The sequence below is a fragment of the Coregonus lavaretus genome (genome assembly GCF_964263955.1).
Source record: "Coregonus lavaretus genome assembly, chromosome: 17".
Classification (NCBI taxonomy): Eukaryota; Metazoa; Chordata; class Actinopteri; order Salmoniformes; family Salmonidae; genus Coregonus; species Coregonus lavaretus.
The window spans coordinates 27,078,925-27,098,516 of NC_140004.1; the positions used below are offsets into that span (position 1 = coordinate 27,078,925).

The 19,592-nt window shown below is 47.3% G+C and overlaps 1 protein-coding gene across 1 annotated transcript in view; it reads right to left on the reverse strand.

Annotated features, from left to right (window-relative positions):
• Window positions 1-1,508: 1,508 nt before the first annotated feature.
• Window positions 1,509-19,592, reverse strand: part of LOC311144901 (SET-binding protein-like) — a 73,340-nt gene continuing 55,256 nt past the window's right edge. The window contains exons 3-6 of the mRNA XM_084181075.1: window positions 8,661-11,092; window positions 8,270-8,471; window positions 6,909-7,956; window positions 1,509-3,133 (exon numbers count right to left, since the gene is read on the reverse strand). Of these exons, the coding sequence (XP_084037201.1) occupies window positions 2,652-3,133; window positions 6,909-7,956; window positions 8,270-8,471; window positions 8,661-11,092 (4,164 nt within the window). The 3' untranslated portion in view covers window positions 1,509-2,651. The remainder of the gene's footprint in view (window positions 3,134-6,908; window positions 7,957-8,269; window positions 8,472-8,660; window positions 11,093-19,592) is intronic.

Sequence of the window (19,592 nt, forward strand, 5' to 3'; positions counted from 1 at the left end):
TTGAGAATGACACAAGTATTGGTCTTCACAAAGTTTGCTGCTTCAGTGTTTTTAGATATTTTTGTCAGATGTTACTATGGTATACTGAAGTATAATTACAAGCATTCCATAAGTGTCAAAGGCTTTTATTGACAATTTCATTAAGTTTATGCAAGGGTCAATATTTGCAGTGTTGACCCTTCTTTTTCAAGAACTCTGCAATCCGCCCTGGCATGCTGTCAATTAACTTCTGGGCCACATCCTGACTGGCAGCCCATTCTTGCATAATCAATGCTTGGAGAATTTGTGGGGTTTTGTTTGTCCACCCGCCTCTTGAGGATTGACCACAAGTTCTCAATGCGATTAAGGTCTGGGGAGTTTCCTGGCCATGGACCCACATTTTCGATGTTTTGTTCCCCGAGCCACTTAGTTATCACTTTTGCCTTATGGCAAGGTGCTCCATCATGCTGGAAAAAGCATTGTTCGTCACCAAACTGTTCTTGGATGGTTGGGAGAAGTTGCTCTCGGAGGATGTGTTGGTACCATTCTTTATTAATGGCTGTGTTCTTAGGCAAAATTGTGAGTGAGCCCACTCCCTTGGCTGAGAAGCAACCCCACACATGAATGGTCTCAGGATGCTTAACTGTTGGCATGACACAGGACTGATGGTAGCGCTCACCTTGTCTTCTCCGGACAAGCTTTTTTCCGGATGCCCCAAACAATCTGAAAGGGGATTCATCAGAGAAAATGACTTTACCCCAGTCCTCAGCAGTCCAATCCCTGTACCTTTTGCAGAATATCAGTCCCTGATGTTTTTCCTGGAGAGAAGTAGCTTCCTCGCTGCCCTTCTTGACACCACGCCATCCTCCAAAAGTCTTCGCCTCACTGTGCGTGCAGATGCACTCACACCTGCCTGCTGCCATTCCTGAGCAAGCTCTGCACTGGTGGTGCCCCGATCCCGCAGCTGAATCAACTTTAGGAGACGGTCCTGGCGCTTGCTGGACTTTCTTGGGCGCCCTGAAGCCTTCTTCACAACAATTGAACCTCTCTCCTTGAAGTTCTTGATGATCCGATAAATGGTTGATTTAGGTGCAATCTTACTAGCAGCAATATCCTTGCCTGTGAAGCCCTTTTTGTGCAAAGCAATGATGACGGCACGTGTTTCCTTGCAGGTAACCATGGTTAACAGAGGAAGAACAATGATTTCAAGCACCACCCTCCTTTTAAAGCTTCCAGTCTGTTATTCTAACTCAATCAGCATTACAGAGTGATCTCCAGCCTTGTCCTCGTCAACACTCTCACCTGTGTTAACGAGAGAATCACTGACATGATGTCAGCTGGTCCTATTGTGGCAGAGCTGAAATGCAGTGGAAATGTTTTTTGGGGATTAAGTTCATTTTCATGGCAAAGAGGGACTTTGCAATTAATTGCAATTCATCTGATCACTCTTCATAACATTCTGGAGTATATGCAAATTGCCATCATAAAAACTGAGGCAGCAGACTTTGTGAAAATTAATACTTGTGTCGTTCTCAAAACTTTTGACCACGACTGTAGAGATCGGTAGGAAATTGCACTTCTTTAGCCAAATATCGTATTTATCTAAAAAAAAAAAAAAAGACCTGGTATAATGGAGCATTGATCAGTTATACAGTTAAAAGTTGTTCTTTTTGTGTTTTTGCCCAAAGTTGACCTTTAAGGTTTCACCAAACACCCCTGATATTCATATGTATGTGATGACCTCATATACACAGAATAAATGAATGAATAGATGTGGTTCCTTCAGTCTGAAAACAAACATGTCTTGAGTCACATCCAGGTCTATTTTTGGTTATAAAACAACAATCCCAACGTTTATGGACTATGGTACAACATTTCAATTTGATATGAGCCAGTACATGTAAATGGACTGTATTAAACGCGGGGTAAAAGGCGGTGTGAAAGTGGAGTATGTTCCTATGTACAGTTAGATCATAGCTGTAAAGACCAGGGAGACTCAGTCCAACATATTGCCTTTATAGTATCTCTGCGGCGGGGGGTTGATAAGGGTGGGGTCTGGCTAATGGGGGAGGATAAGGGTGGGGGTTTGAGGGGTAAGGGATAAGAGGTGAGAGGGGTAAGGTGGGTGATCTTTGACTAGTTTCCTTAGAGAAGGCAAAACTAAGCAGAGCTGCACAATATCATATTAACCAATCAACACCCCCCGTCTGCTGGTAAAGGTGTGGCTAATGCCACATTCAGATAAAGACTATCATAAAGTACCATAGTATTTCATACCGTATAGTACCATAGTATCATACAGTACCTTATCAAAGAGTGCCATATAGTATCAGATATTGTACCATAAAGTACCATACAGTATCATATTATAGTACCGTACGGATCATTGTATCACATACATGTATGGTAAGAGTCATTGTCAGTCCTCAGAGGCACACTCGTTCAGAGTGCAACAGTGCTCCCCTTCTAATGTTACTCCATAGAGACCTACTGCAGTCACACTCCTTACATCCAATCATAGAAAAGAAACAGACAGGCCAATAGGTCAAAGTGCACAGAGGTCCCAGCATTGACGTCTGTTTTGGCTGCTAAGGCCAGTGTTAGCTCCTCTCACCAGCTCTCTGATAGGCCAGAGCTCATCTGTATCTGCAACTGTTCTGCTGTCTGATTAGCTAGTGGAAGGCCATATCCCCTCCCTCCTCCTTCCTGGGTCTACCCCTGCGTTTCCCTCCTCTGGTCGGAGGGGACACCAGAGAGCGTGCTCGGTGCACTACCAACTCAATAGCCGCCGAGATCGAGTCGTGATTGGAAAACTCCAGAGGCTGGGGGGCGGGACTTGGTCTTAAGCTCCGCCTTCCCGGTAGGTCCACACACCTCTCCAGCACCGGCATCCCGAAGCCCCTCCCTATGTCGCTCCCGTAATTGTTGGGTTCAGATTCATCAATGGGGTGTTTCCGGGGGCGACCAGGTCGCCTTTTGACAACGTTGTTGCCGGTCTTGGCCTGGCGCTGGAGACGCTTCACACGCAGGATCTTCTGTACGTGCTCAAAGCTCCTCTGATTGTTGAGCACATTGTTGAGAGAACACATCCTCCTGACCTCACCGTGGATCTGTTCCACCTCATGACGCTTATACCTCCTCTTACCTGGAACACCTGAAAGAGAGAGAGAGAGAGACATAGAGAGAGAGACAGAGACATAGAGAGAGCGACAGACAGAGACAAACAGAGAGACAGAGACAGAGAGAGAGAGACATAGTCAGAGAGACAGAGAGAGCAAGACAGACAGAGAGAGAGCGAGAGACAGATAAAGAGAGACAGAGAGAGAGACATAGACAGAGAGAGACAGAATGAAAGAGAGGGCGACACAGCCAGACAGACAGACAGAGAGGGGAGAGAGAGGAGAGAGAGAGGAGAGAGTTAGTTGTGTGATCACATTTTGACAATGTAAGATGGGGAAGAGGGAAAGGGGGGGGGGGGGGGGGGGGGTGATTTTACAAGACATATATCAAGCTGTTTAACAGAGAAAGAAACAAAAGATAAATCAGGGTGTTCACAAGACTATGTCACCAAGAAAGAATTGGCCTGAATACAACAAAAAAATGCCCACATTGCTGCTCATTGAAATATTTAGTTTTTTGTTTAAGCTCCTTCCTGCTAATTTCCGCCATATTCAGGCCTGCCATGCAGCTGAGACAGAAGTAGAGATTCAATCCTGTGCTAAAGAGAGGAGAGAGAGATGGATAGAGAGAGAGAGAGAAAGAGAAAGATGAATAGCGAGAGAGAGAGAGGAGCTTCCATTCTGCTAGCAGGAAACCCACAGAAATGTGTCCAACCATTAAATGTGTCGCTATACAACAGTGCTGGAGCACCGGCTGGCAAACAGGCCAGACACGCACACGCACCACAGATAATTACACAAATGCACAAACACGCATGCACACACAAATTCAGCATAAGATTAGCTGAGCAGAGGAAACTGGAGCCATATTGTTTCCTTCATGCTGATGAACTGGGCACTCTGCCCTTCATACACACAGCTCTATCTCTCTCCACCCCCCCCCCCCCCCCCCCCTTCCCCTCCCCTCTCTTGCTCTTGCTGTCTGGGAAGGACCTCTGACCTTCTCATTCAATGGGTTTTGAGAAGGAGACGAGGATAGAGGATGCGAGGAGTATGCAATTCAGATCTTCTCTCTCTCCACCTCCTCCCTCTTCCCTTCTCTCACAGCCCCACCCCCTCCTCTCTGGGCAGTGTTCCCAGATTGAACCAAAGCCAAAATGGAGGAAAAGCACAATCAGACACAATAGTCCCCAAAACAGCCGCCTTTAAACGCACCTGCTCTCTACCGCTCTCTACCGCTCTCTATCCTCCCTTGTCTCTCCCTCCTTCTCCTCTCCTATTCAGTGTGGTTTCTCAGTATTTCAGGGTTTTCCTCAACATTGTTCTAAGCTATGACAATGTAACAGTACTAACTAACCACTAAGGCTAACAAAGTGATAAATAGACCAAAATAAATTTGAATGACACACAAATGAATTCATATTGAATCCATCATCGGTCTTCCTAGCTATCAAATGCTTGCTGATGATTTCAAAACACATAAAACGTTTAGTCCAGACTCTAGTATTGTAAACTTGACCAATGGTATTGAGATAAGACCTGCATCATATTATGATCATGATAAAATAAAGCCTCTTGTCCATAGTTTCTCTTCTACTGAGACAATACACTAGCACTGAGTAGCAGCAATTTGTGAGGCGCAGAACCACACAGACACACACGCAGGGACATAAACACGGACACACACGGGGACAGGAATTTATGAGCTGCATACACTGAGTGTACAAAACATTAGGAACACATTCCTAATTTTGAGTTGCACCCCCTTTTGCCTTGAGAACACCATCAATTTGTCAGGGCATGGACTACAAGGCGTCGAAAGCATTCCACAGGGATGCTGGCCCATGTTGACTCCAATGCTTCCCACAGTTGTGTCAAGTTGGCTGGATGACCTTTGGGTGGTGGACCATTCTTGAAACACACAGGAAACTGTTGAGCGTGAAAAACCCAGCAGCATTGCAGTTCTTGACACACTCAAAGTGGTGCGCCTGGCAACTACTACCATACCACGTTCTAAGGCACTTAAATATTTTGTCTTGCCCATTCACCCTCTGAATGGCACACATACACAATCCATGTCTCAATTGTCTCAACGCTTAAAAATCCTTCTTTAACCTGTCTCCTCCCCTTCATCTACACTGATTGAAGTGGATTTAACAAGCGACATCAAATAAGGGATCATAGCTTTCACCTGGATTCACCTGTCATGTTTTGTACACTCAGTGTATACGCATTATAAAACTGATGACCTTTAGCAGTACTTGAGTGTCTATAGCTCTGTCTCAGTCCAGAGGAGAATAAAGTTACTGGTCTGTGGTCAGTTCTGTGTCCTGTTTAACTGTTTAAGATTTCGCTTTCAGCGAACTGCAGGAGGAAGGATTATATTGTGTGTGTGTGTGTGTGTGTGCACGCACACACAGAGAAAATCACTTTCATTAACTCTGCAAAAAGGATGACCTGCTTTTATGCAAATAATTGTGAGAGATTGCTGTCAGGTGCAGTTGAACCTGCTGATTAGTGGGAGCAGACACACACACACACACAGTTCAAATCAGGCTCAGATAAACACCCAATCACAGGGAGGAAATGATTTAGAAACATTCAATCACACAAGAGTGGAGAATAATATAAATTTCAGATCAGAGTGTGTGTGTGTGTGTGTGTGTGTGTGTGTTTTAATTGGGCTGGGGCTGGTCTGTGGAGCGTAGCAGTAAGTCATGCTGGTGGAGGGAGGAGAGAGGGAGACAGGGAAGAGCGAGGAGAGGGAGGAGAGAGAGGGAGACGGGGGAGATGGGGGAAATAGGGGGAACATTGAGAGGAGAGAGTGAAGTGAGGGAATAGAGAGGAAGAGGGGGTATACCCTGTCTAGAGCAGTCGAAGAGATGGAGGAAGGGAGAGGGAGAAAAAGGGGTAGAGAGAGGGGGGTAGTGTGTGCGTGAGTCATCCCCCGTGGGACCCCTGGGGAGGGGGATGTAATCTAAGTGAGCCCCTGGCTTCTCTCCCCCTCCGCTGGACTAGGCCCCACTCATTAAAGCCCTGGCTGGTAGCCAGCTCCGTTAACACAGCCACAGCCTTTTACTGCCTGTCTGGAGAATATAAATCACAACCTGGGAATCATATATCTCTGGGACCAACCATTGGCAGGCTGAGAGGGAGGGAGGGAGAGATTGGTGAATTATAGTCCTCTTCAGCCATGCGTTTCGTTCTCTCTCTCTCTGGCCAGATGTGCTCGCTGCACTCAGAATACAGAATGTACCAAAAACACATTTGTTCAGTATTTGGTGCTTTAGGAGCTGACTGCCTCTTTGTCTGCTATAGGCTAACACATGTTCATCCGTCTGCTTCGAAAACTGGGAAGACATCTTAAACACTATCCACATCATATATATATATATATATATATATATATATATATATATATACACATTTTATGTAAAAAAAGAATAATAAGCAATTACTGATGTTTTTTTCCACTATCGGGACTGGAATTAATGCATGCACTGCCTCGGTACAAAAACATATTTTGAGCTAAATCTGAACAATCAGATATCTGGAGAGAGTGGGGCTGTATTATAACATGGTAATAAGCCTGTTACTGTCAGTAACACGTTGTTACCTGTTAGAGTGGGGCTGTATTATAACATGGTAATAAGCCTGTTACTGTCAGTAACACGTTGTTACCTGTTAGAGTGGGGCTGTATTATAACATGGTAATAAGCCTGTTACTGTCAGTAACACGTTGTTACCTGTTAGAGTGGGGCTGTATTATAACATGGTAATAAGCCTAATAGAGTAGTAATACGTTGTTACCTGTTTGAGTGGGACTGGCATTGTGGAAGGACTCTTCTCTTGCATGGATCTTCTCTTTCCTGGCATTGTGGAACGACATCACCCCTTCCTCTCCGAACACTGCTAAGCCCCTCCTTCTGCCACGCCCACTGCCCTCCTCCTTCTCCTCCCGCAATCTGAAAAGGTCCGAGGTCAGCTCTGGACGCAGTGATTGGCTACTGTAACTGCTCACGAAGCTGTTCACTGGCTCTCCGGGCGTGCGTTGGCGGAACTGGACATGGTCCATAGAGAGAGAAGAGGGAGGGTTCGACTCAAACATCGCTCCCCTGGATCCTCCTCTAGAGCCTCTCCCACCCCCCCTCTGCTTCTCCTGACGCTTCTGGTTGGTCATCTCCCACCTGTCAGTCAACAGGTTGAGCAGCCCATTGGTCTTGGCACCGCTGAAGAGCCCGCCCAGCTCCTGTCTGTCATGGGGTGAGAGGAGGTTGGTCTCTTCCTTATGTTTGTGTTTGTGCTTGTGTTTCCTCTTGTGGAGCCGTACCCCTCCAAGACCTCCACCACCCAGGGATCCCAGTCCTTCTCCCCGACCAGAGGAGCCCTGCAGTGGGCCGCTAGACGCCTGGAGTTTGGAGTGGCCCCCAGAGTGGAACTTAGGAGGGGGGACGGCAGGCCTCATGAAGGGGGAGGGTGGTGAAGGGCTGTGGGGATGGTGGGGAAGGTAGACGGGGGGTGATGGTGGGTAGTAGCCCAGGCTCAGAGGCGGGGCATAAGGCATGGTATATGGTGCATAGTAGTTTCCCCCCGCCAGCGGATATCCAAACCCCTGGACAAAAGGCAGCTTGGACGTGATTGGCTCGCTGGCTTTGGCGGGCCGGCCGCGCCTCCTCTTTGCCTTGAGCTCGGCAGTCCTGCGAAGGTACGGGGCGGGGTCACAGGGGTAGGGGTCATAGGTCAGGGGGTAGTAGAGATGGTGGAAGTTGAGGCGGAAGATGGAGGGGTAGGGGTGCTGGGGGAAGCAGGAGGCGTAGCGTCGGTGAGACACATGTAGCTGTTGCAGCTTCACCACCACCTGGCAGAGGAGAGGAGGAGAGGCCACATCAGTACTGGATAATATATACAGTCCAGAAGAGGCTGGTGGGCAAAAATATATGAAGGTGGGCTCATTGTAATGGCTGGACTGAAATGAATGGAAAGGTATCAAACACATCAAACACATGGGGTTTCCATGTGATTGATATCGTTCCATTTATTCTATTCCAGCCATCACAATGAACCTGTCCTCTGATATCTCTGTGACATCATATACAATAAGTCTAGTGGCAACTTCATTCTACTCCTACATTAAGTTTGATGTAATTTTAATAGGAAGTTTAATTTGATACCTCTTCTAGCTCAGACAGGAAGTGCAGGTTGTCACGGCTCTGCAGGCACTTCCTCTTCCTGCGGTGTTTCTGCTTCTTCTCCTGCTGGGACAGAAAGCTGTCCACCACTGCCGGCTGCTCACAGCGACCCCTACTGCCGCGACTGGACGCCTCCAGAACGGCAGCCTCCGCAGCCTCAAACCCACACAGGTCAAACGAGTATCTGCAACACAAAACCAAAACCTGTCAACTGGATGTACAATGTTGCTATTGTGGTTTCAAACAAACCCCTGGCAATATTCACTCACTCACTTCCCTCCCTCCCTCAACTAGCATACTAACTATCTCACTCACTCAGTCAGTCACTTCTAGCTAACTAACTAACCATGTAAACTAACAGAGAGATAGATACCTGCGTCGTGCGTTGGTCCCCTTCTCTGTCTGGTCAGAGGTGCTGTTGTTGTCCGTTCCTATGCCGCTGTCGCTGGGAATAGTCTCCTCGCTGTGTGATTCGCTGATGGGTGACAGCGTCACCTCCTTGACGGACGCCGCCCCCTCAGATAGGTGGGACGGGGAGTTGGCCAGGAGGCGCGGGGGAGACAGCTTCCAGCCGGCCCCCAGTAGCCCCCTGCCTGGGGGTTTAGAGGGCAGGGCACTGATGGGCTGCAGGCTGGGCATGGTGGCGTCAGAGTGGGAGCCGTGAGGGCCAGGGTGGCACATAGAGGACAGGGTGTGGGGTCTGAGGAGGAGGGTAGTGGAGCTGAGAGTGGGGGTGGAAGGCACTAAGAGGCTGTTGTACAGGCTGGACATGGAGGCAGGCACAGAGGGCTTGGCCCCCCCACCTCTTGGGGGAAGGGTTTGGGTGTCAGAGCGCGGCTTCCTCCCCCTCTTCTTCCCAATGTAGATGGTTCCTCTTTTACTGACGTTGATCTGCTTCCCCAGACGAGCCTCAATGGTAGAGGCCATGACCGTCATGGCAGAAGAGACGGGAGCCGAGGCGGACTTCAGCGCCAGGCTGCCATGTTGGCTGGAGCATGATAGGATCTCATTCAGGATGCTCTGCACCTTCCCCAGCTTCAGCCTCTTCACCGGCCTGACATGGGCTCCCTCACCGCGTTTCAGTTTCAACCCATTAGCATTGGGGCTAGTGGAACCAGATGTGATTTGGGAAATCGCGGTCTTTCTCCTGCGGCTGAGCCCCGCGGAGCTGTCCCGGGCTAAAGGGCTCAGGGGGGAGGTGGAGGTGCCCTCATGGATGGTTTCCACAGTGAGCAGGGGTTGTTTTTTGGGACGACCTCGTTTGCGCTTGGTGGGGGTGTGGACAGTCAGACTGTCTGTGTTGGTGTACAGGGGGCTGGAGGGGGTGATGGGGAAGGCAGAGGGGGGCTCACACATAACTGAGAGGGGGCTGCGGCCACTCTCCCTCTGGACTAGGTTGGGGGGGCTTCGGGACTTCAGGTAGGACCACCGGTCCTTGGTCTTGGGGGGTCTGGGGCTGGGGATAGGGCTGGGTTTTAGGCTGGTTTTGGGGTTAGGGTTAAAGCTGGGGCTTAGGTTGGGCGGTCTAGGGTTAGGAGTGAGGCTGGATCTTGAACTAGGGATATGGTTGGGGTTAGGGCTAGGCAGTCTGGGGCTAGGGTTAGGGTCAGGGTGTTTGTGGGGGTCTGTGGCTGATCTAGGATGACAAACTGGGTTCTTCCTCACCCGGCTCTGGATCATGGCTGATTCCATGTCGGCCCCACTCATCACCCACTCTCCTCTCTCCGCTCTCTCTCCCATCTCTGTCCTCTCTCCTTTCTCTGCCCTGTCTCCTCTCTCTCCCTTATCTGCTCTTTCTCCTTTCTCCCCTCTCTCTCCTCTATCCCCGTCTGCCTCAGGCTGGCTACCCTCCTCACCCCGTCCTGACCGAGACTCACTCCTGTGGGAGTCCATCTTGTGGGACTCTCTTTTATGAGACTCCATCTTGTTGCCTTCCATCTTGTGGGCCACTTTGGGCTCTGGAGGCCCTGATTCGCTCCTCTCTGTGATGTCAGTGCCCTGCAGCTGCTCTGATTGGTCCTCCTGGGTGAGTGACTCCTGGAGACACCGCCTCCTCCTCCTTTTCCTCCCTGTTCCCTCCTCCATCAGCTCAGGAGCACCAAGCGTTGGCATCTCCCTCTCCTCCTCCTCTCCTGTCCTGCCTATGCTCTCCCTCTCATCTCTCTCCAGCTCAGGGGTCTCCTCCTGCCTTTCATCCAGAACTATCAGACTCTCTGCATCTTTCTCTGCCATCCTCCCCCATGGCAACTCAGCATTCTGGGTATTACCCAGAGTCCTCTGGGGGTCCTTCCTGCCGTACTTCCTCTTGATGTTTCCAAACAGCTTCTCACTGACCTCCTGTAAGCCCCGTCCTCTGGAGAGAGAGGTCAGGTTCAGAATGCTGGCGTCAGTTACTACGGGCAACACAGGATCAGGGCTCAGGGGTCGGTGGGGAGAGGGGCTGAAAGAGCGAGGGGAGGGGCTTCCTGGGACTCTCTTCATTGGAGGTTTTAGGAAGGAAGGGGCCAGATCAGAGAGAGGGCTCCTATTGGCTCCCGCTGGTTCTCTGCTGGGCTCAGCATGCACTGGATTGGCTGGGAATGCAGAGGGAGGCGAGGCCCAGGCTGGACTGTGTGTATGTTGGTGTGTGAGTTGTAGTGGCTGTGTGTGTTGCTGTTGGGGTTGGTGTGTGAGTGTGTGTGGGGGCAATGGTGTGGTGTGTAGGATAGAGGGCTTGGACTGGTGTTTCGGGGGGGTGACATCCCCAAGCAGTTGCAGTAGCCCCCCCTCTCTAGGTTCTGCTGCTCTGAAGGGTCTCTCATAGGTCTGAAGACAGAAACACAGAGAAGAGAGAGATCAGTACAGCTGCTCTTTATGGAGAAACATCAACATATGTGACAACAGCTTATATCCAAGTCTGTCTGCTGGTGTTTAAGCATTTTGAATGGATAACAAAACAATGTTGAACAAAAGCTGTTTACAGAGCAATTCAATTCCTGTGGTAAAGATGTTCCATACTGAGAGAGAGAGAGAGAGAGAGAGAGAGAAAGAGAGAGAGAGAAAGAGAGAGAGAGAGAGAGAAAGAGAGAGAGAGAGAGAGAGAGCACCAGTAGAAGACAAGGGGAAAAGAGGGGGGAAGCACAGAAGAGCTTCTATCATGATGTCAGGATGCTCAACCAGTCAGCGGAGGACGTCTGGATAACTGAATCACACAACCCCTGTTCTCAGTTTAAACATCAATACAGTACACGCACTAGTCTAAACACTGTGGTGTGTACTATTATACATACAGTAACAAAATGTTAACGGGCTGAAATGTAAAGAAGCGGATGTGTGTGTGTGGTTTTGTCTGTTATTAGCAGGCTCAGCCTATAATGCAAGAACCTGCCTGATGTAATGAGCTACAGAGATGCAGTTAACCACATCTTTGCATCTTTGCACCAACAAGACCAGAGCCTATGAGAGCCATTTTACAGGATGCACCTCTGCTCAGTGGTTGCAGGGAACAAAGCATAACAGCCATACACAGTCACATCTCCTTTACCACTCTGCTACACAGTCACATCTCCTTTACCACTCTGCTACACAGTCACATCTCCTTTACCACTCTGCTACACAGTCACATCTCCTCTACCACTCTGCTACACAGTCACATCTCCTCTACCACTCTGCTACACAGTCACATCTCCTCTACCACTCTGCTACACAGTTACATCTCCTCTACCACTCTGCTACACAGTCACATCTCCTTTACCACTTTGCTACACAGTCACATCTCTTCTACCACTCTGCTACACAGTCACATCTCCTCTACCAGAGAGAGGGACAGAGGGGAGCGAGAGGGACAGGGAGGAGGAGGGGGAGAGAGGGACGGGGGAAGAGGGAAAGAATGAGCGGTGGTGAAAAGGGAGAGGGGATTAGGGAGAGACAGAGAGGGACAGGGGGAAAAGGGGGAGAGCGAGAGATGGCGGAGGAAGGTGAGAGAGGGACGGGGAGGAGGGAGAGAGAGGGAGATGGGGAAGAGGGAAAGAGGGACAGGGGGAGGAGGGTGAGAGAGGGAGATGGGGAAGAGGGAAAGAGGGACAGGGGGAGGAGGGATGGGGAAGGGGGAGAGAGAGAGAGGGACAGGGGGAAGGAGGGAGAGACACGGGGGAGGAGGGTGAGAGAGGGACGGGGGGAGGAGGGAGAGAGACGCGCTCACACACACACACACACTCACACAGAGAGATAGACATACATGCCAGTGTTTTCCACTAGCGCCGGCTATACAGCCGATTACAGAGTCATTTTCAGCCGGGTACTTTTCCCACCTAAATCAACTAGGCTACTTTTCAATTTGCTAGTGAGAAGAAAGTCTGCCGAGCCCTCTCCCGCTAGAATGAACGATATGATTGACGAACAGCAAGCTTGAGTAGTTTGTAAAAGGTGTCGAATTGACTGAATATAGTCAATCTCATATATCCTTGCTATTCATACAGTGTTTTCGGAAAATATTCAGACCCCTTGATTTTTTTCCACATTTTGTTACGTTATAGCCTTATTCTAAAATGGATTAAATAATTTTCTTCCTTATCAATCTACACACAATATCCCATAATGACAAAGGGAAAACAGAAATACCTTATTTACATAAGTATTCAGACCCTTTGCTATGAGACTCGAAATTTACATTTACATTTACATCATTTAGCAGACACTCTTATCCAGAGCGACTTACAAATTGGTGCATTCAACTTATGACAGCCAGTGGGACAACCACTTTTTTTTTTTTTGTATGGGGGGTGGGGGAAGAAGGATTACTTTATACCTAATATATTCAGGTTCATCCTGTTTCCATTGATCATCCTTGAGGTGTTTCTACAGCATGATTGGAGTCCACCTGTGGTAAATTCAATTGATTGGACATGATTTGGAAAGGCACACACCTGTCTATATAAGGTCCCACAGTTGACAGTGCATGTCAGAGCAAAAACCAAGCCATGAGGTCGAAGGAATTGTCCGTAGAGCTCAGAGAAAGGATTGTGTCGAGGCGCAGATCTGGGGAAGGGTACCAAAAAATGTCTGCAGCATTGAAGGTCCCCAAGAACACAGTGGCCTCCATCATTCTTAAATGGAAGAAGTTTGGAACCACCAATACTCTTCATAGAGCTGGCCGCCCAGCCAAACTGAGCAATCGGGGAAGAAAGGCCTTGGTCAGGGAGGTGACCAAGAACCTGATGGTCACTCTGACAGAGCTCCAGAGTTCACCTGTGGAAATGGGAGAACCTTCCAAAAGGACAGCCATCTCTGCAGCACTCCACTAATCAGGCCTTTATGGTAGAGTGGCCAGATGGAAGCCACTCCTCAGTAAAAGGCACATGACAGCCCGCTTGGAGTTTGCCAAAAGGCACCTAAAGGACTCTCAGACCATGAGAAACAAGATTCTCTGGTCTGATGAAACCAAGGTTGAACTCTTTGGCCTAAATGCCAAGCTTCACATCTGGAGGAATCCTGGCACCATCCCTAAGGTAAAGCATGGTGGTGGCAGCATCATGCTGTGGGGATGTATTCCAGCGGCAGGGACTGGAAGACTAGTCAGGACCGAGGGAAAGATGAACGGAGCAAAGTACAGACAGATCCTTGATGAAAACCTGCTCCAGAGAGCTCAGGACCTCAGACTGGGGCAAAGGTTCACCTTCCAACAGGACAACGACCGTAAGCACACAGCCAAGACAACGCAGGAGTGGCTTCAGGAAAAGTATCTGAATGTCCTTGAGTGGCCCAGCCAGAGCCCGGATTTGAACCCGATCAAACATCTCTGGAGAGACCTGAAAATAGCTGTGCAGCGACACTCACCATCCAACCTGACAGAGCTTGACAGGATCTGCAGAGAAGAATGGGAGAACCTCCCCAAATACAGATGTGCCAAGCTTGTAGCGTCATACCCAAGAAGACTAGAGGCTGTAATCACTGCCAAAGGTGCTTCAACTAAGTACTCAGTAAAGGGTCTGAATACTTACGTAAATGTGATATTTCAGCATTTTCTTTTTAATGAATTTGCAAACATTTCTCTAAAAACCTGTTTTTGCTTTGTAATTATGGGGTATTGTGTGTAGATTGATGAGGGGGGAAAAACAATGTAATCAATTTTATAATAAGGCTGTAACGTCACAAAATGTAGAAAAGTCTGAAAGTCTGAATACTTCCCACATGCACTGTAAATCATTAAACGTACAGTTGAAGTCGGAAGTTTACATACACTTAGCTTGGAGTCAAATTTCTTGTTAACAAACTATAGTTTTGGCAAATCGGTTAGGACATCTACTTTGTGCATGACACAAGTAATTTTTCCAACAATTGTTTACAGACAGATTATTTCACTTATAATTCACTGTATCACAATTCCAGTGGGTCAGAAGTATACATACACTAAGTTGACTGTGCCTTTAAAAAGCTTGGAAAATTCCAGAAAACGATGTCATGGCTTTAGAAGCTTCTGATAGGCTAATTGACATAATTTGAGTCAATTGGAGGTGTAGCTGTGAATGTATTTCAAGGCCTACCTTCAAACTCAGTGCCTCTTTGCTTGACATCATGGGAAAATCAAAAGAAATCAGCCAAGACCTCAGAAAAACAATTGTAGACCTCCACAGTCTGGTTCATCCTTGGGAGCAATTTCGAAACGCCTGAAGGTACCACGTTCATCTGTACAAACAATAGTACGCAAGTATAAACACCATGGGACCATGCAGCCGTCATACCGCTCAGGAAGGAGACGTGTTCTGTCTCCTAGAGATGAATGTACTTTGGTGCGAAAAGTGCAAATCAATCCCAGAACAACAGCAAAGGACCTTTTGAAGATGCTGGAGGAACAGGTACAAAGTATCTATATCCACAGTAAAACAAGTCCTATATCGACATAACCTGAAAGGCCGCTCAGCAAGGAAGAAGCCACTGCTCCAAAACCACCATAAAAAAGCCAGACTACGGTTTGCAACTGCACATGGGGACAAAGATCGTACTTTTTGGAGAAATGTCCTCTGGTCTGATGAAACAAAAATAGAACTGTTTGGCCATAATGACTATCGTTATGTTTGGAGGAAAAAGGGGGTCGCTTGCAAGCCGAAGAACACCATCCCAACCGTGAAGCACCGTGGTGGCAGCATCATGCTGTGGGGGTGCTTTGCTGCAGGAGGGACTGGTGCACTTCACAAAATAGATGGCATCATGAGGAAGGAAAATTATGTGGATATATTGAAGAAACATCTCAAGACATCAGTCAGGAAGTTAAAGCTTGGTCGCAAATGGGTCCTCCAAATGGACAATGACCCCAAGCATACTTCCAAAGTTGTGGCAAAATGGCTTAAGGACAACAAAGTCAAGGTATTGGAGTGGCCATCACAAAGCCCTGACCTCAATCCTATAGAAAATGTGTGGGCAGAACTGAAAAAGCGTGTGCGAGCAAGGAGGCCTACAAACCTGACTCAGTTACACCAGCTCTGTCAGGAGGAATGGGCCAAAATTCACCCAACTTATTGTGGGAAGCTTGTGGAAGGCTACCCGAAACGTTTTACCCAAGTTAAACAATTTAAAGGCAATGCTACCAAATACTAATTGAGTGTATGTAAACGTCTGACCCACTGGGAATGTGATGAAAGAAATAAAAGATGAAAAAATCATTCTCTCTACTATTAAAGTGGTGATCCTAACTGACCTAAGACATGGAATTTTTACTAGAATTAAATGTCAGGAATTGTGAAAAACTGAGTTTAAATGTATTTGGCTAAGGTGTATGTAAACTTCCGACTTAAAATGTATATGTCCATGGTATCATATTCAGACAAGTAAACTAAACATGTCGTTTGTATTTTCGATATGAAGTCAGTCAGGACTTGCCAGACTGTCACGACTTCCTCTGAAGCTGCCTCCTTGTTCGGGCAGGCTTCGGCGTTAGTCATCACCGGCCTTCTAGACACTGCCGCTCCTCATCTCATCTTTTCATTTGTTTTGTCTTGTTTATTACACACACCTGGTTCATATCCCCTCATTAGTATCTGTATAAGTGTTCCCTCTGCCCCCTTGTCTTTGTGTGTGATTAGTTATTGTGGAGGTGACTCTAGCTCGGTGGAGCTACTTTGTATTTGTATCACCGGGTGAATCCCGTGTGCCTTGTTTTTCTCCAGTGCGCTGTACAGTGAGGGAAAAAAGTATTTGATCCCCTGCTGATTTTGTACGTTTGCCCACTGACAAAGACATGATCAGTCTATAATTTTAATGGTAGGTTTATTTGAACAGTGGGAGACAGAATAACAACAACATAAATCCAGAAAAACGCATGTCAAAAATGTTATAAATTGATTAGCATTTTAATGAGGGAAATAAGTATTTGACCCCTCTGCAAAACATGACTTAGTACTTGGTGGCAAAACCCTTGTTGGCAATCACAGAGGTCAGACGTTTCTTGTAGTTGGCCACCAGGTTTGCACACATCTCAGCAGGGATTTTGTCCCACTCCTCTTTGCAGATCTTCTCCAAGTCTTTAAGGTTTCGAGGCTGACGTTTGGCAACTCGAACCTTCAGCTCCCTCCACAGATTTTCTATGGGATTAAGGTCTGGAGACTGGCTAGGCCACTCCAGGACCTTAATGTGCTTCTTCATGAGCCACTCCTTTGTTGCCTTGGCCGTGTGTTTTGGGTCATTGTCATGCTGGAATAATTTTGGTCTCATCTGACCACAACACTTTCACCCAGTTCTCCTCTGAATCATTCAGATGTTCATTGGCAAACTTCAGACGGGCCTGTATATGTGCTTTCTTGAGCAGGTGGACCTTGTGGGCGCTGCAGGATTTCAGTCCTTCACGGCGTAGTGTGTTACCAATTGTTTTCTTGGTGACTATAGCCCCAGGCCGAGGAAGATTGACAGTTATTTTGTGTTTCTTCCATTTGCGAATAATCGCACCAACTGTTGTCACCTTCTCACCAAGCTGCTTGACGATGGTCTTGTAGCCCATTCCAGCCTTGTGTAGGTCTACAATATTGTCCCTGACATCCTTGGAGAGCTCTTTGGTCTTGGCCATGGTGGAGAGTTTGGAATCTGATTGATTGATTGCTTCTGTGGACAGGTGTCTTTTATACAGGTAACAAACTGAGATTAGGAGCACTCCCTTTAAGAGTGTGCTCTTAATCTCAGCTCGTTACCTGTATAAAAGACACCTGGGAGCCAGAAATCTTTCTGATTGAGAGGGGGTCAAATACTTATTTCCCTCATTAAAATGTAAATCAATTTATAACATTTTTGACATGCATTTTTCTGGATTTTTTTGTTGTTATTCTGTCTCTCACTGTTCAAATAAACCTACCATTAAAATTATAGACTGATCATTTCTTTGTCAGTGGGCAAACGTACAAAATCAGCAGGGGATCAAAAACTTTTTTCCCTCACTGTATTTACCGCATTGGAGTGTTTTACGCAATGCTGCGTACCGCTGTGTTCCTGAATAAACCATATATTCTGTGATTTACCCTCCTGCGCCTGGCTCCGTCCAAAATCACCCACTACACAGACAGTGATGTTAAAGTGAGTGACTCATCAGTAGCCTACTGAATTGCCGTAAGAGAGCTGGTCATTTGGCTTATCTGCAGATAAATTATGAAAACATTTTATGAAGATGGTGAATCCTCCTCACTGCAGGAACAATTGGTAGGCTAGTGGAGAGATAGCCTCACTCTGGTCCAAAATATGATAAAAGAAAACAAATTGAATTGTTTTAAAAGCTAATGCTACTTATATGGTATTTCCAAAGATATTGATTTAATCAAAGTGTTGACAATGGAGTAGTCATCTGCTGCTTTCTGTGTAGCAAAGCCCATGTTTAACACCTGATTAATTATTCAATCATACCTGTATTGCAGATAGCTGAGAAAATGCCTCTTAAAAAGGAAGCTTGACGCCTGAGGTAGTTAGCAGACTATTACAGGATTCTTTAAATGCCCAGTGCAGTCAAAATTAAGTTTTTCCTGTGTTTTATATCATATTGTACAACAGCTGATGTGTGTGAAAAAGTGTGAAAAATTTGATTTCCTGACAGTTGAAAATACAGTCTAGCATTAGAATGTACCAGAGGCCACCAAAATAGAGCTTGTTCGGCAAATAAAATCTTAACAACCCCCCCCCCCCCCCAGCCCAGGGGTGCCTAGCTGGCTACTTTTTCTATTTGGCTGGCTACTCCATGTGCTTGTGGAAAATACTGACATGCACAGGTACACACAGGCACAGACAAATACACATGAATAGGGACACACAGGAATGTTTATCTGCTGAGTACATGCTGCAGAGTCACGGTTGGCCGTCACTTACAGGATGCTTTGAGATGAGTCTGGAGAGGGAGCTGTGTGTGTGTGTAAGGTGACACTGGAGAGGAGACGGCATGTGGTGAGATAGAATGACAGGCACCTGATACAGACACGCTAACTCAAATGACCCAGAACATCTTAGAATGGACAGGCAGGAGCCGATACCCTCTTTCTACACCACACACACATAGTCAATAGTCCCAAATACTAAAAGAAACATGCGTTTTAAATCTAACACCAAAGAGAATTCCCCTGTGACATGAGTCTAACCACAAACTCACCACAGAGATAATAAAGGAAGGATGCATGGCCACTTCCCCTGAGAGTCTCTCTCTCTCTCTCTCTCTCTCTCTCTCTCTCTCTCTCTCTCTCTCTCTCTCTCTCTCTCTCTCTCTCTCTCTCTCTCTCTCTCTCTCTCTCTCTCTCTCTCTCTCTCTCTCTCTCTCTCTCTCTCTCTCTCTCTCTCTCTCTATCTATCTCTCTCTCTATCTATCTCTCTATCTATCTCTCTCTACGCTCTCTTTAGTTTACCTCTATTTTGTCAGTCCCAATGTTCCTCCGGCCCAGTGGTGTGCGAGTACCGCTAGCTGACAACTCCCAAATCCACCCCTAGCCACTACCCCCTAGACCAGGGGTCTCCAACCCTGTTCCTGGAGAGCTACCCTCCTGTAGGTTTTCGCTCCAACCCCTGTTGTAACTCACCTGGTTCACCTTATCAACCAGCTAATTATTAGAATCAGATGTGCTAGATTAGGGTTGGAGTGAAAACCTACAGGACGGCAGCTCTACAGGAACAGGGTTGGAGAGCCCTGCCCTAGACACTTACCCTAGCCCCTACCCACCTAGACATCTACACTAGCCCCTGGCTCCTAGGCACTACACACTTTAGGCCTAATCCCAACTTTGTGTACTATATCATAAATATGGTTAGAATTCCACGTATAGCCTACGTGGTCCCAGGTCACATGTCTAACTGCTTATTTCTGTTGTCAAAA